The sequence below is a fragment of the Urocampus carinirostris genome, chromosome 8 (genome assembly GCF_059441175.1).
Source record: "Urocampus carinirostris isolate Australia breed hairy pipefish chromosome 8, RoL_Ucar_1.0, whole genome shotgun sequence".
Taxonomy (NCBI): domain Eukaryota; kingdom Metazoa; phylum Chordata; class Actinopteri; order Syngnathiformes; family Syngnathidae; genus Urocampus; species Urocampus carinirostris.
In genome coordinates this window covers 36,351,103-36,369,014 of record NC_142356.1, presented here as the reverse complement: position 1 = coordinate 36,369,014, position 17,912 = coordinate 36,351,103, and the positions used below count along the sequence as shown (strand labels likewise).

General features: G+C 37.9%; 1 protein-coding gene across 4 annotated transcripts in view; it reads left to right on the top strand.

Moving 5' to 3' along the window:
- The window catches only part of rptor (regulatory associated protein of MTOR, complex 1), a 215,479-nt gene that overhangs the window by 34,816 nt on the left and 162,751 nt on the right, over positions 1-17,912 (top strand). For all 4 annotated transcript variants that reach the window (XM_088342559.1, XM_088342558.1, XM_088342555.1 and 1 more), the window contains exons 5-6: positions 6,484-6,642; positions 9,190-9,336. In XM_088342559.1, coding sequence (XP_088198685.1) covers positions 6,484-6,642; positions 9,190-9,336 — 306 coding nt within the window. The remainder of the gene's footprint in view (positions 1-6,483; positions 6,643-9,189; positions 9,337-17,912) is intronic.

Sequence of the window (17,912 nt, the reverse complement as noted above, 5' to 3'; positions counted from 1 at the left end):
AAGGGCGCACCCCCAAAAAATAGTTTTTGGTCCTATATCTTCCATAGATAAGGCGCACCGGATTATAAGGCGCTACAATGGGAACGTCGACAAAACAGTCGGATGATTCAGTCAAACTGATTACCCCCTTAACATTCCCAAAGCTTGCAAAGAAGCAAATACGTGTCGTAGACACGTGCGGATGCGGTGTCCGTACGATGTCACTTAAATGCGTCATTTCAAATATCATTCGGAAGGTTGAAGTCGTGGGATTCAAGAAATGCCAAACATTTCTGTGTTTCTATTTTCTTTTTCGCTCACAACTTTACTGTGCATATGACAATAAACACTTGGAATTGAGTTTAATTCACTCAACTCATCACAGCAACATCAAGATCGTTCTAAAACAAGATACCGGGAAAATATAAAGCCGCATAACTCACCTAAGTTCTCACGTTCAATAATGATACGCAATCATGGTCTTCTTACAACTGTGAGTGAAGTAAATCCAGGAGAGTAGAATACTTACAAATACAGACTAATGAAACATGTTTCTTTATGGCGTACTGTAGCAAGCTTGCTACGCCATTGCTAAACTCGGCCGATTGAAGGGTTTGTTTTGGGCATCTAGCCAATCCGAGGCTCCGAATAACTTCAGCCAATAGTGATCGATTCAAATGATGATTGACACATTGGTTAGCCAATGAAACGCCGGTATATAAATCCCAGCATACACCGCGGACTTGCTACGCCATTGCTAAACTCGGCCGATTGCAGGGTTTGTTTTGGCCATCTAGCCAATCCGAGGCTCCGAATAACTTCAACCGATAGGGATCGATTCAAATGATGATTGACACATTGGTTAGCCAATGAAACGCCGGTATATAAATCCCAGCATACACCGCGGACTACTCCACGTTCGGGGTAAAATCGAGTCGGCGGCCGTTGAGTAAGTTGCGAGACCTTGCGAATTTAATATTGAGCCATATATAAGGCGCACTGTGTTATAAGGCGCATGGTCAGCTTTTGAAAAAAATTAAGACTTTTAGGTGCGCCTTATAGTGCGGAAAATACGGTAATTAAAAACGTTAACTTCATATTTATTGTCAAATACGCTATACAAAAAACATACAGCAAAGTTATAATTATTTCCTTTTCCCCATGTGCAAACATGCAATATAAAATACAAATGGCAACAAGGTAAAAGACTATTATGCATATAAAATGTTAAAATATATGCAGAGGAAACTCATTTCAGCCTCTTGCATCAGGAATCTTGTTCTTTTGGTCATGACGCACAGTTAATGACCTCTGGTGAGGGTATTAATGTAGATCAACTGGTAAATCGAGAGCTTTGCGTTTCCACTCAGCGCTTTCTTTACCACAACGGACCGGTGAAGGGTCCACATGACGGCGGATGCTGCACCGATCCATCCTACCCTTATTCTTGAACAAGACCCAGAGATACTTGAACCACTCTACTTGGGGCAGGACCTCAGCACCAACCCGGAAAGAGCATGCCACCTTTTCAGGCTGAGAACCATAATCTCGGACTTGGAGGTGCTGATTTTCATCCCGGCCGCTTCACATTCAGCTGCAAACCGCTCCAGTTAGTACTGAAGATCACGGCTTGAGAAAGCCAACAGCACCACATCATCCGCAAAAAGCAGAGATGCAATGTGGAGGCTCCCAAACTGGATCCCTCCCTAGCCAAACGTTATGATCAGAATCGGTGACAAAGGGCAGCCTTCCCGGAGTCCAACTCCCACTGGAAATAAATCCGATTTAATGCTGGCAATGCGGACCAAACTTTGGCACGGTGCATATAGGGACTGCACAGCCTGGATAAGACTGCGGTGCCCCATACTCTCAAAGCACCCTCCACAGTGCACTCTCGAAATATCTCCCACAGTGCTCCCTGTGGAACCCGGTCAAATGATTTCTCCAAATCCACAAAACACATGCAAACTCTCTGAATACTATGCTTTAATCAAGTTGTTCACAGTGACTGAGTCAAGTCAAGTCATGTTTATTTGTATAGCCCTTAATCACAAAGAGTTTCAAAGGGCTGCACAGACCACAGATTATTGCAAACCACAGACTATTATTACACCATCCCCTGATCTAAAACCTGCAAGAGGCCAAGGAAAAACTCAACCTCAACATGAGGAAAATGAAGAAGCCTTAAAAAGGACTGCACATGAGGTTATTCCCCTTCCAGGATGACCAGGCTGCAATGGATGTTGCAATAATAAATTATACACAGATATTGTCAACATTAACTATAGGTTATTCATATGCTATAGAAAAGTAGTGTGTTTTAAGCTTATATTTAAACATTTCCACTGGGGTTGCTGATCGAATCTCAGGTGGAAAAGTATTCCACAGCACCGGGGCCCGAATGGAGAATGCTCTTGAACCTGCGGATCTCTTCCTGGCTCTTGGGATCACTAGTAGACCAGCATTTTCAGAGCGAGGGCTCCGGACCGGAACATAGGGGGAAATTAAATCTAAAAGATATGAGGGAGCAAGTCCATGTATTTGTTTGTATACTACGAACAGAACCTTAAAATAACATCTTAAGCTAACAGGGAGCCAATGCAGGTTAGCTAAAATCGGGGTAATGTCATCAAACTTTCTTTTCTTATCTAAAAGCCTCGCTGCAGTATTTTGTACCAGCTGAAGGCTCTTGATTTTGGACTTTGGGAGACCGGAGAGTAGTGCATTACAGTAATCGAGACGGGAGGTAACAAACGCATGAATTACAATCTCTGCATCCGACTGAGACAGCATAGGGCGAATTTTAGCAATGTTGCAAAGATGGAAAAAAGCTGTTCTAGTAATATTCTTAACGTGTGTTTGAAAGGACAGATTTGGGTCAAATATGACACCTACATTTTTTGACTGAGTCACTCTGGGTGATATTACATTTGTCAATGTTCAGAGCAGGTTTCGAGGACAAGTCACGGCTATCTGAGCTTATTATCTTATTAACACCCCACTCCTCAGAAGGCCAGAGCCGTGAGCACTGACTTGCTCGTTGCAATTCAGTTATTTTTGAGCAAGACAAGAGGTCTGGCTTACAAGAGGCCAAAAGGGTCTTTGAACCTAGCAAGCCTGGTTCCAACCTAGTCCCATCTTGACAGGCAACCAAGGAACCGTGCCGAGCCATCATACAAGCCTGATCGGGACCTCAAAGACAGGCTCCAGCCGCCAGCAACCCAACACAGCTTCAACACACTGCATCCTGTGGTCCTCTTCCCGACCGGTTTTGCAGCTTTAGGATTCCTCACCGCTTTACCGCCAAGGGCATCAAGACTGGGTCCTCACCTCAACTGAACCAGTACCACAATCCATCTGATGGTTCAAATTACAATAATGTAACAATTAAGCCAAGGTTGTTTTTCCATCTAAAAGGTGCCAGTTAAGATCTCAACTTCGATCTTTCTTTGTTTTATTTTCTCATTCTTGTTTTGTTTTCTAATTAGGTGAGTTCTGTCGATCGCTCATTAAAGAAATCTCCATAAATCCGTGAGTTTTTGTGTCTTGATTAAAGTATATTGAACGATCAAAAATGTTCATAAGAATTTTCTTAATCTGTGTGTAGCCACCCTTTAGAATAACCAAAAAAGGGTTTCTATTCTGTTTTCCTAATATAATGATCTAAAAATGTATGTGGTGATCTAAAAAAGCTAGACGGGTTTAGAAAAAGAATAGTTGGTCAATCGATTATTTGGTGAAATAATATATTGCCCCCCCCCTAATTTCTATTCATATGTATGAATGTAAACATTCTATTGATGCAAAAAATATCAACACTTGAGATACTTCTTTTTGGAGCACTGTGATATAAATCTAGAAGCTTTTGCTAAAATATTTTTATTAGAGTATTTCTTGGAAGGACATAAGTTATGTCACAATATGTTTGGGCTCTTTTGGGATTTTCAAAAACCTTTCGAAACAATGGTCATCATGTTAGCATGAAACAAATAATTGTATACCATTTTAGTGTACTAATTAATATTTTATTGCATTAATGTATTTCTGTATAAATGTCCACATTTATTTTAAAAGTTATTCTTACAATTTCCGTATTTTAATATTTATTATGATTAGTTTTTGTTTCCAACAGGGATGTGATTGACGTGAGGAGTCTGAAACCTAGCCAGGGTTTTTGGGGGCCACAGGCCCCACAGGGTGTCCAGGGCGGAGCCTGGTGGGGGGGCGCAGGGGGGCGGAGCCCCCCGAAGCTCCTGGGTTTTAAGCAATTTACTTGTCCAAAACCCTGCTTAAATTAATAATTTAAGTTACATCTTTAGAAGGATTTAAATAGCAAAATAATTTGCATACCTGATTTTTTTGTAAATACTGCAGGGCCAGTTCAAATGCAGTTCAGACCCTGCAGCTTGTGCAACGATGCGGCCAATTTATGCAATTTTTCTAACGGCCGCCAGGGTGCGCCAGAGCAATAAAGGTAAGAGTGAGACAGTCGGATTTTTAATTTGTTTGCTGCGCAAGTGAAAAAGTGAAAGTGGAAAAAGTCGGAATTCCGACTATAGTCGGAAAAATCACATCCCTGTTCCAACTATATAGTTTAGTTTCACTATTCACATGTTTTATCCATTGCTATTTTCAGTTTTATTTCTGTAGTCTAAATTTTTGCAGTTTTGGCCCGCCATACATTTAATGTTACGTGTGATTTATGGCATTACCAGGGCTCAGGTGTGCGCACAATGTTCATAAAAAGTGTCGCTTGGAAAATGGTCATCTTTACTACTCCAAAACAATTAGATGTTTTTTTTTAATTAGATCAGGGCTCTGTTTGATTTCCCCCAAATTTCACACTCAACACACCCAAATCATTACCGTCCTTGGTACATGCCTAAACTAAAAACTAAAAGTTCATCCGTACTGCAATAATGTTCAGAGCTCACTGCAAACACTGATAATGTATTGCACACGGTAGTATTCATTGAAAACATGTTTAGTGTGTTAATTTATTTTTAAGTTACCTTGTTGACATTACACATACTGTACTCCTGGACATTGTTTTTCTTTCTTTTCTCCCTCTCTGTCTTTCACTCTTTTTCTTTCTCCTCTTTCACTCAGTCACTCACACTCTTGTTCTCTCTCTCTCTCTCTCTCTCTCTCTCTCTCTCTCTCTCTCTCTCTCTCTCTCTCTCTCTCTCTCTCTCTTCTCTCTCTCTCTCTCTCTCTCTCTCTCTGTCTTTCTCTCTTTCTCTTTTCTGGACCTTACCTCTTCATCCGAGACCTTCTCCTATTGCTTCTCGGTCCGTTGATCTTATTCTTGTCTTTGATTAGCCCCTTGTGTTTTAGCATTCTATTTCACCCTGAAAGCAATAGCATGTATGGAAATATTTTTACTCTACGATACTCTCTTACCCTTTATCTAGAAGTAATACCAGAGAATATGGTGTTTTTGCATGGTATCGTTCTTCCAGTTTGGGTGATTCAAGTGCCATTGATATCTATTGTTGCTGTTTTAAACCTGTGGATAGATATAGAGATTCATACATATAAAGAGGATGTGTAAGTATAATTTGACCTCTTTCAAATGACATTATCTTGGTCTTCGCCGATTTAGTTTTAGATCATCACGAACATAATGACTCTCCGGGGTCAGTTACTTCATTACCTGCATTCATTTTTAACTGAGTATCCAGAGGTCCATAGTAATTTCACAAGTCTGATGAGACCGCTTGCTGTCTCTCCCAAATTTAAAAGTCACCTTCATGCCACATTGAGTGCATTTGGAAGCTTATAAAGCATCAATTTACTGCTGTTTTTGTTTTAAACTACAGTATCAGTCACCCCTTTATATGTTGCATATTCAAAGATAATGGGACATTTCACACTCCATCATACCTTAATCAATGCATTAAATGTGAAAACTACACAAATTGATCAGTCTTATAGGGTGAAAACACTACGCTCTTATGTCATTATCATTGATAAACAACAGTACAGTCACAATTATGTGACCACAGCTGTTATCATTCATAACAAAATGTTTTGTTTTGGATTTTTAGCGTTTGGATTGTTAAACATGACATATTTAATCTTTTACTGCCCAGATATCAAATCTGCTTGTGCCCTTATTGTTTTGCACTATTTTATTGAGACATAAATATATCAGTTGTTTGTACAGTAATTGTATTTCATGTATGTTGGATTTTTCTCAGTTTCCTTTCACAGCAAATTATATTTTTTTCTTTTGGGTTCCCTAAATTTTTGGACAAACACATTCCACCTTCTTTTGGGTTTTTGTCATTCAGATTTTGTTTTATTCCACACCAAATCGTTTGCATTTTTTTTTTCAACAAACCGTCACTCTGCATGTCCTTCTTTGCAATACATTCATACCATCACTCATCATCATTTACAGGACTTAATAAACAAGCCAAATTACTTTATGAAGCTGTTCCACAGCTTTAATTTTGATAATCATTTTATTCATACTCATGTCTTTTTTCTGTTTTTCAGGCACGTTACAAACAAAGCTTGGACCCCACAGTGGACGAAGTGAAAAAGTTGTGCACATCACTCAGACGAAATGCCAAAGAGGAACGTGTCCTCTTCCACTATAATGGCCATGGGGTTCCACGGCCTACGGTTAACGGAGAAATCTGGGTTTTTAATAAGGTAATATTTGACTCTTTAGTCATTGATTCAGTGTTTAATTACAGACAAGACCCAGTTTATAAAAACTAAGGTATACTATTGAGACAACATTTAGGCATTGCTTTGCCTTAGTGTGTTCTAAAAATGTCATATGAGCCAGAATGGTAAAACAATTTACCTTAGATTGTCACTGCAATGAGAACACTCGTCTTAGGATCACTCCTTAATTCCTTAAATAAATCATTTATTTTTCTAATCATCAATTTCTGACGTCTTGATAAATTAGTGAGGTCAACTTTCAACGACCTTTTTTTCCGGACAATAAGTATCTCTGGTGTTCAGCAGCCCAAAAATGCATAATTGAAGGAAAACCATGTATAAGTTGCACTTGGAGTAGTTGGAGGGGATTTGTTTGATAAAATTCAACACCTAAAAACATACACGTAATCTTCAAAGGCAATTTCAAATAAAAATAAAATAGAAAACACGGTATACTAACGTTACACGCCTACCATAGACATGATCGTCAGTAAAATCATAACAAATTAAGAGTTATTCAGATAATCCTAGCATAAAGAACATTTTTTACCAAACTATGAGCCATCACTTAATCCAACGAAATATTCATCCTCTGTGTCACTTGTACTGGTAAACAACTGCTGTGAATCATTCATTGTATGCAACGTAGACATGGCACTCCAGGGTAGGCATGTAATAAAGTCTTTAAAGGGAAAAAAAACTGAAGACTGTCAAGATAAATAGGCAAACATTCCCTTTTTGAATTGTTATCAATTTTTTAATAGGTTTTATTACTTGACTAAACAAGACTTAAAAAACAAGATTTTGGGGTTGGGGCGTGCTTCAAAAGAACCAAATCATTTGCAGTGTGCCTGCTGTTTTTCCATGACTAATCCTCAGCAAAGACTTGAAATATTGTTTTAAGTTCTTCATTGCCACTATTCAATAAGCGAACACCCACTCAGAGTGATGCACAACTGTTGTCCAAACTTAGCTACGGCCACTCAATCCCCAACACACCCACAGGCGTTCCTTTTTAGCTTCCACTGTTCATCTTCCTCTTTCTTTTTCATGTGTTGCCTTTTTAAGTTCATAATTTATTCAATCAAGGTTCTTTTTTAATGGTTATTGTTTAGGGATGGGAGAGTAACTGTATTAACCAGCTACTAGCTTTATTTTAGATGTTGTGACAGCATCTGATATCAGACACTGATATAGTGCCTTGCAAAAGTATTCAACACACTTGAGCTTTTAGAATTAGACTTTTCTGTCAAGAATCAACAAGTGAGACACAATTTTGAAGTGTAATATTGCATCTACATTTGTCACAGTCATTTAAATAAGTAAATTAAGGGCACAATCAAACTAAAATCAAAATAAATATGAATGAATGACAGCAAGAAACCAAACCAAGTAAAATGGATACTATAGACCTATCACAATCACAATGTCGTTTCGGTCTTTACCCATGTAATATTGTCTTATTGCCTACATCAACATCAACAATGACTCATTGAGGTCATATTAACATTAGCTTCTACCTTTGCCACATGTTTTTTAGTACAATATTTACTGTTGAAAACAAACCCAAAGCTATTTTTTTCTGTGTAATTCTCAGCATAAATGTTCCTTTCCCTATAAATATATATGTTATTTGCAGCTCAGCACCCAGTGCCTTACTTAAGATTTCCTCTTCTGTTTAAATAAGGAGTCTCAAACCTAATATACTCAGGGGGCGTCAGAGTTTGGTTCCAAGGAAAGTAGGGCCAGATAGCATCAAACATTACACTATTGACATATATATAATTGTCTCTGTGGAAAAAAAAAACAGATCTGAAGATAGGAAATGACTGTACTAAAAATGAATAACAAAATAAACCTGTAATAAGTAAATAATAATCAAACTAGTCAGAAGTCTGTCTCTCTTCTCGTTTCTCCCTCTCTCTCTGTCCCTCTCTCTCTGTCTTTGTCTGTCTTTATCGCCGTCTCTCTTTCTGTCTGTCTATCTCTTTTTGTGTCCGTCTCTGTCTTTATCTATGTGTCTCCCTCATTCTCTACCTGTTACTTTGTTTCTCCATCTCAATCTTTCTCTGTCAGAACTTGCATTTTGCTAGCTTATTTTTTGGGCTTTGGTCCTGTACACACTGTAATTGTTGGCTGAATTTGCTAGTTTACTGTTCCCAAATTTGAGCCCTGACTAATTTGCTCAGAGCTAGCATCCACATCAAACTCGCATGGGCCGCACTGATGCTAAACTTTCATATCAAGGCTGTTGCCTTAAACTCATCACGTGGGACCCAAACACGTCCTTGGCAGCGAGCTTGGTTTAAGTCTTATTCAACCCCCCAGTGTTGAGTCCGAGCACTTATAGTAGAATTAAAGGTTTCCATCAAACCCATGCTCCCCTGTGACTGTTCAACACTTTTGTAGTTCTGTAGAAAGATATATGATTGTCTCATTCTGTTGAAGCACTCCTAGCTCTACATCGTCACATGAAATCTCCCGAAGTAGTTTTATGATCTCACATGACTTTTGTCTCTGTTCTTCAAGAATTACACGCAGTACATCCCGCTATCCATCTATGACCTTCAAACATGGATGGGGAGCCCTTCCATTTTTGTCTATGACTGCTCCAATGCTGGTATCATTGTCAAGTCCTTCAAACAGTTTGCCCTACAGCGAGAACAGGAACTAGAGGTGGGCACACACATGCATGTCTTTTTCTACTAAGTCCAGTTTTGCTTCATAATTGAATTCCTTTCTAGTGCAAATATATTGCAGGTTTGGTTAGTTATTTGCCTACGTATTTTGTATTACAACAAAAAGGTGCTGGTTAAGTTTATGAGAGTGAATAAACATTTTTATTGTTAATAAAAAATAAACAGATGCAGCTTCGTTGCTAATATTATATGGACTTTGTTAATGCATGTAGAAGAGGGCGGCCAGCTGGCGCAAAGCTCTTCCCTGAGCAGCTAAGAGAAGTATAAACCTGTATAACTAGTAATTAAAACGTAATCCAACCCCGTTTTTGAGATGTCCGATCTAAATTATCCAGAAGTTTAACCCGACAGGACAGTGATAGGATGGTATCAATACTCGCCAATAGCATCCTTTTTAAGGCATATAAAGAAACTCAATAGGTAATTTGCCAATCGATAAGTACATTTAGGAAAATATAATGTAACAATTTTAAGGCATCTCTCTCTCTCTCTCTCTCTCTCTCTCTCTCTCTCTCTCTCTCTCTCTCTCTCTCTGTCTCTCTGTCTCTGTCTCTCTCTCTCTGTCTCTCTCTGTCTCTCTCTCTGTCTATCTGTCTATGTATTGTTATTATTTTTTTTGCAGAAGGGAGGTAATTACATTTAATAATCGTATCTGCATGGAGAAACTATTAATTACAAAATGTTATATCAAACATTCCTAGCTATCAACACTGAATTAAGCATTGCATTATCAGGTAAGAAAAATGAAGACTCAAAAGGAGTCTGTTTTAATAGTTATGACAACTCGTCTTCATGTTTTATAACATGTCTGAAGCAAAGCAGTAGTATTTCAAAGAGGACAGTTGCAAAGAGCTAAACATATTTAGGATCAAAGACGGTGGAACTGGTTTGAATGTTTTGTGATTATAACGTTTTTATTGTACAAAAGAAATTGAGCAAATTGTTTCTAAATCAATGCCTTGTAATTCCCTCAATTCACCTTCTGACACTTTAGTATATTGTGTGCATTGGTGTGTTAAGCATGTCTATATGTTTTACCTCTAACTCAGGTACTTACGTAATAGCGGCTGGCCTCTATGTTCAATGCTGTGCATGTTGCATAACATCTAAAGAGTATTCTCTTTTTACTTGAATAATTGCTCTTTACACCCACTCAGGCAGGAAGTGTGTAATGTGCAGGAGCTATAGATGATGAAAAAAACGTTTTAATCATTCAAGAGGTGTTCCAAGCAGGGGGGACCCCCAACCCGCCACACAGTCAATAGGCATCTCTTTTAAAGCGGTGTGCATGCCACCATATTTTTGCTTCTGAGACACTTATAACCAAACCACATGCACTCAAATATGTTTTAGCCCTATTTATAAAGTGAGTATACAGTCACAATTTCACATTTTTTAATACTTAAACAGTAATGACATCATACTGTACTGTCAAAGAAGATATCAATAATCGGCATGGCATAGAGATGTATGGGAAAACTCTCAAGCCTTAGTTGCCGTGGACTACTTCCTGCAGAGCAATAACCCTCTGATGTCCATGCGTGCGCCCCTGAGTGTTCTATTAGAGTGCCAACAGATTATAATATCTCATCACTTCCTGTGTACTTAATTTACGGCTATCCCTGTAAAGCTTTTTTGAGACAGACTAAACCGATTGGACCTGCTGCTCAGACACTCTGGACTGATGGACCTTTTGGTTAAAAAATGTTTTAAAATGATATAAATTTTACTTAACTAATTCAATTCCACAATGTATAAATACGTTTTCAGAAGAATTGATCATAAGTGCGAAACCACAAAATATGTATTTTTTGTTTTACTTTAAAAAACTACTTTAAAGGGTTTGGTGTAGCTTATCAGTAAGCATCAAGCCTCTGGGAATTATTTTAGTACGGAAAATCTGCATTAGACAGCAGGAATGCCTTTGATCGTATGTTTGTCCACATATCAAAGAAGCCCCCACTTCTTAGTTTCACTGCCTGTATTCAGCAATTGAGGAATGTCTAGGTGAGTAGGAGTCGTGAAGCAGCGTGGTTAATAAAAGCAAAGATATTGATAATTAGTTAACACTTCAACAGAGCTTTCGAGGTAGAGAGGGTTAAAAGGTTCGTGCTCGTCCGCAGGAATGCAATCACCAAGGTGACAGAAATCTTGTGACCACATCACTGGAAAGATTGCGCATTGTTCAAGCAAAGTTAATGGATATTACATGAATATATTCAGAGTTCTTGCAATATAATGTTATTGTGCTTGCAAAGGTCCCCTGTGTTTATGGAAAACATTGTTTATTAAATGTAGGGATTGGAATTGCAAAAAAAAAACACCAAAGTGAAGGATCTTCTTGAAATGCATTCTTTAACAAAAAAGCAGTTTTTCTCAGAAGTTTTTGGGAAACGGGTATTTTAAGAAATGTAGCAATGTTCAAATGATGTTTGCTAATAATCGAAAACATGTCTTTTTTTTCTAATGAAAGATGAAGGTCAAAGCTTTATTTTGATATATCCTGTGCCTTTATGTCTACGGAACAAAATGTTCTGTAGGCCATCAAAAATGAGTCAAAATTGCAAAAATTGATTGGCTCTTACCATTTGAGAGAAATGCCTGGCATCTAATGAGTTATAAGTAGCAACCAGTAGTGAGCCGTCAAGACCTTCTCTGCAGGCCTGAAAATAATTCTGAATCATATGATGTTAATTATATTTTGTCAATGAATACTCCATATTGTCTGCCAGCTTCCTTTCATTGCTTTTCCCCTGGTTGTGCTGTTTGCAGATGTGTTTTTATATAATCAAGGATTTACCCAATCACATTTCAGCTATTACTTGTTTCCAGGGTCAGAAATCTACCAGGAGGCACAATCAGTTCCACACGTCTTGTAGCGTAAAAAAAGTGTCGATAGAGCTGTTGCTTTAACCAATCAGATTTTGAGTTGGCGGGAAACCAGGGCCTTCTAGCTGGAGTAGGCAAACGTCAATAATTTCTCCAACTATGATTGGCTAGGGTCATTAATGCACCAAAGAGAACCTTGAAGAGGATATAGAAGAATGATTTTATCGTGATAGATTGTACTGTCTGAGCTAGCAAAGTCTATCCCTAGCATGCTGCTCAAGCAAACATACTGTTGCGTTGATTTACAATAGAAAACATTTTGTCTATTATATATACTTATATTATTTTAGGTGTCTTTTTTTCCAGTAAAATAAGGTCAAGTCAAGTCATGTTTATTTGTATAGCCCTTAATCACAGAGTCTCAAAGGGCTGCACAGACCACTGATTATTGCAAACCACTGACTATTATGACACCATCCCCTGATCTGGAACCTACATGAGGCCAAATAATACACAGATTTTGTCAATATGAAATATAGGTTATTCATATGCTATAGAATAAAAGTGTGTTTTAAGTTTAGTGCTGCCCTGAAATAAATGTTTCTATTGAAATTTCCTGTGGAACAACAGACAATGTCTCATGGCACACTGGTTTAGGAACACTGCTTTATTGAAGCAACAGTGACATTGACAGGTCCCAAAGACAAAGATCATAAAGAAAGCTGCATTCTGGTGTGCAGCTCTTAATTGTGTCAACCTCAGAATGGTCTTGTCACCTACAAGGAAATTTGGAGAATGATCGTGCCACAGTAATCCTCGATATAAATATGACAACATCGCCAGTGGAAGATGGTGAATGCAGAGTATCCAGCGTAATTATCACATTAGCATATTGTAATCCCACACATTAACATGAAAATCACCATGACAGCTTTCTTTTCTTTTGCCTCTGCTTTGAAAATGCAGAGAGCAATCCAAACCTGTAACATGGGATGCTTTTCTTTTTAACGAGACTAATTAATGAGACTAATTCTACTGGGAAGGAGTGGGTACCTGTCACAGCACATTATTATTACCACATTTAAACAACAAAGCAAGTATATTCATTACAATTGTGAGAGACAAATAATGCTCCATCCACCAATTCTGTTACTATTCACCCATTAGAGAGATCAATAAATAATTATCCGTAACATGTATTAAATACTCGTTTTTAAATTTTACAGCTCATTGTTTAATCTCGCAGTTACTTTTTCCCGATAGTGAATGTTATTAAAAATCAGACAAATGTATTTAAATAAGTACCTGCTATATTAATCGAACAGAGATTGGATGGGATTGGGGCTTTGAAAAGCATTGATTGCCATATGCGATACACTACGTTTCCAGGGAAATGTGATTTGTGGCTGATCAATTAGAAGAAAACAGCACCAGAAATCCAATATTTTTCTACGGTTCCATTCAACTGGATTATCCCCGTTTCAAGGCAGAAAAGACCCTGAAATAATCATGGAAGGGTTTGTTGCAAAATGTCATACTTTTAAAATATTCATAAAACAAAATTACTTTAAACACAAATTTAAAATGTACAGCCAGTGCAAAAACACTTGCTAAAACAACATAACATACCGGGCATTTTAGTTTCAAACAATCCACTGAACACTTTAGGTACAACTTGAGCCTTAACCACAATATTTTAGGATATCTTGTGAATACACCTTGTAAACTATCCAATCCAGAATTCTGCCACTTTAAAATATTCACAATGGATCAAAACAATCTCATAAACTCAGATGTATTTGTATAGCCTTTAATCACAGAGAGTCTCAAATGGCAAAACAGGTCTACAGTTATGGAAGTTAGAACATCCCCTGATCTTTTTGGAACCGTGCGGCTTATAAAATGAATTGGCCAATTTATTAATCATGGAGTGTGTTAGCCTGACTTTGTATAAAGTCCAAATAGCCATAGCAACATTAACGAAACAAAATATACAGTATATCATTTATAATCACTAATTATACATCAAAGCAGAGTTTTTCAATTGGTGTGCTGGGGCCCACGAGTGTGCCTTGAAACCTTGTCCTATGTGCCACAGGAAATTGCCCCATTTTATTTTTGCCAAAAAGCATGCTATTGTCAGTCCTTTTGCCTTTTTCTAGTGAATAATTGACATTCAGCCATATCAGTAGGGGGCAGATAATTACATCTTATTTCCTTTTACTTGATCTAATCATGAGGAAATACAGGGAAATATGTGTTGTTTGATGAAGCTGTTTCAGATTGAACTGCAAAAAAAATAAAAACGAGTAAAATGCTACAGATATTTTTGACTATTTGGATTACTTTTTTTCTTATTTTACACTTAAATAAATATTTTTTAGACATAGTAACAAATGATCCACTGACAAAAACGAGGTTTACTAATTTTTTGTATTTTTTATTTTTTCCAGGAAGATAAAACTGGTTAAACTTAAAAAGAAATGGTAAATAAGATTTTAATCAAACGTTACAGCAAAATTTGTAATAAAAATAAATAGAATGTTTAACTGTGACCACAAATGATAAAAAATATGTAAACCTAGGCAAATTAAAACAAAACATGAGACTGGTTCCTGAAATTAATTTTAAAACATATGTGACGTATGTTGTGCCTAAAAAAGGTTGAGAAACACTGCATTAAAGTACGTACGCGGTGATGCCCATTTGTGCGTTCCAAAAGAATATTATTTAGTTGAGGAATTGGAGGATGTACAGAACAACTATGTCTGCTTGCTACTCGCACAGGTCTTAAGAAACCTTTATAAGTGACTAAGAACAAACCTGTTGCAAATGGAAAGTCACAAACAAATCGACCACTGGGGTGCTCGAACTACAACAACAAACATCAACCTTGCCTTCCCTGTTAGTGCTGTGTAACTGCCACATTCACTAATTCAAATTTCATTTCATGGTTTTGTTTTACTCAACTTGAAGAAATGAAAAGGGGGCACAAAGAAGTAAAAACGTGTCACATGTGACTCCAATCACCATAAATGAATGAAAAGGGTCAAGATGTGTAAACACAGTGGCTTGCGAAACTATTTGGGCCTCCTTGAACTTTGTGACCTTTTGCCACATTTCACACTTCAAACATAGAGATATAAAACTGTAATTTCTTGTAAAACACCAACAATAAGTGGGACACAATCACGAAGCGGAACATGCTTTATTGGATATTTTAAACTCATCTCATCTGCTACACCGCTTATCCTCAGTAGGGTCGCGGGGGTGCTGGAGCCCATCCCAGCAATCATCGGGCTGTGGGCAGGGGACACCCTGAACTGGTTGACAGCCAATCGCAGGGCACACGGGGACAGACAACTCACTCGCTCATTCACACCTAGGGACAATTTGGACCGGCCAATTCACCTGAAAGGCATGTTTTTGTAATGTGGGAGGAAACCGGAGTGCCCGGAGGAAACCCACGCAACCACGGGGAGAACATACAAACTGTGTGTAATCAAGTCTCTGTATGAATGCACCTGCACTGTGATAGTCTCAGAGGTCTGTTTAAAGTGCAAAAAGCATCATAAAGAACGAGGAACACACCAGGCAGGCCCAAGATACTGTTGTGGAGAAGTTTAAAGCTGGTTTTGGATACAAAACGATTTCCTAAGCTTTAAACATCCCAAGAGCACTGTGCAAGTAATAATATTGAAATGGAAGGAGTATCATACCACTGCAAATCTACCAAGATGGGGCTGTCCCCCTAAACTTTCAGCTCATACAAGAAGACAACTGATCAGAGATGCAGCCAAGAGGTCCATGATCACTCTAGATGAACTGCAGAGGTCTATGGCTGAGGTGGGAGATATTGTCCATAGGACAACAATCAGTCATATACTGCACAAATCTGGCCTTTATGGAAGAGTGGCAAGAAGGAATCCATTTCTTAAAGATATTCATAAAAAATGTTGTTTACATTTTTGCCACAAGCCACCTGGAAGACACACCAAACATGTGGAAGAAGGTGCTCTGGTCAGATGAGACCAAAATCGAACTTTTTGGCAACAATGCAAGACGTTATATTTGGTGTAAAAGCAGCACAGCTCATCACCCTCGACACACTATCCCCACAGTCAAACATGGTGGCGGCAGTATCATGGTTTGGGCCTGCTTTTCTTCAGCAGGGACAGGGAAGATGGTTTAAATTGATGGGAAGATGGATGGAACCAAATATAGGACCATTCTGGAGGAAAACCTGATGGAGTCCGCAAAAGACCTGATACTGGGACAGAGATTTGTCTTCCAAAAAGACAAGATTCCAAAACATAAAGCAAAAGCTACAATGGAATGGTTCACCCAAAAAACATATCAAGGTGTTAGAATGGGCAAGTCAAAGTCCAGACCTCAATCCAATTGAGAATCTGTGAAAAGAACTGAAAACTGCTGTTCACAAACGCTTTCCATCCAACCTCACGGAGCTTGAGCTGTTTTGCAAGGAGGAATGGGCAAAAATATCAGTTTCTCGATGTGCAAAATTGATGGACGTACCCTAAGCGACTTGCAGCTGTAATCGCAGCAAAAGGTGGCGCTACAAAGTATTAACTCAATGGGGCTGAATAATTTTGCACACCTAATTTTTTATTTTTATTTGTTAAAGTAAGTTTAAAATATCCAGTAAAGTGTGTTCCACTTCATGATTGTGTCACAAGAAATTACACTTTTATGTCTTTGTTTGAAGTTTTTTGCTACACATTGACATCCTACAGTTGGCATGTTACATGTTTTTAACATTTGTTTTTCGATGGATTTTTTCCCCAATACAAAAATACACATTAAATTGTTCATCAAGATTTGTTTAGTGGATTGTTTGAAATGAAAATGTCCGGTATGTTATGTAGTTTTAGCTAGCTGTGGTGATTTACCTCACACACAATGCAGCTTTAATTGCGATCTAAAATAATATATGTAACTTATTTTCAACTTTCTTTGGTTTGTGTGCCTTTAGATTTTTTGTGATGTCCATCGGCCAATGCAAGGGTGACAAACTAGTAAGCAAGATAGCCAAAAAACAAATACATACGTACCTACAAATGCATATGGATAAATGTGTCAACAAAATGCTGCTGACTCAAGTGTGTCTTTTTGAAGTGTTTCATTTATCTAAAGAAATTATTTTTTCCTTTATTTGTACCACAAAAGTTATTCTAACTTGCATTAAATCAGTTCAGTTGGCCGACAATTTTCAATATAGCTTTTAAAGTCCGTAGGGCTTTACATTTTTTCATGCATTGTAAAATGAGGTCTTCGGCTTCCAGAAAACAGCTGCCAAACATACCTCACATAATGCAGTTAAGTTCCTTTTGAGAGATGCATTTTAAATCGGTGTGATCAGTATGATCTTGTAGTTTTCACATCAGACGTTTTCCAGGCATTGGGAAAACATATGCAATGACCATAAGTCATTTGGGGATGCTGTTTATTATTAATATGCCAACTCCAGAACCTACATCAATATAAGTACCCCATCTGACAAAGTAGAGAATTTCAGTTTTGTAGTGAACCGCAATAATGCCAAATTGGCAATGAATATTACAGAATCCCTAATAAGCTGTGGAAATATTATTTTGCAATTTGTAACACAACCCGCCAGGCTTTGTTTTTATATGTACACAGCATCATGTAATGGATTTTATGGATTTTTTTTGACCAACGCAAATGACAATCGTGAAACTACAT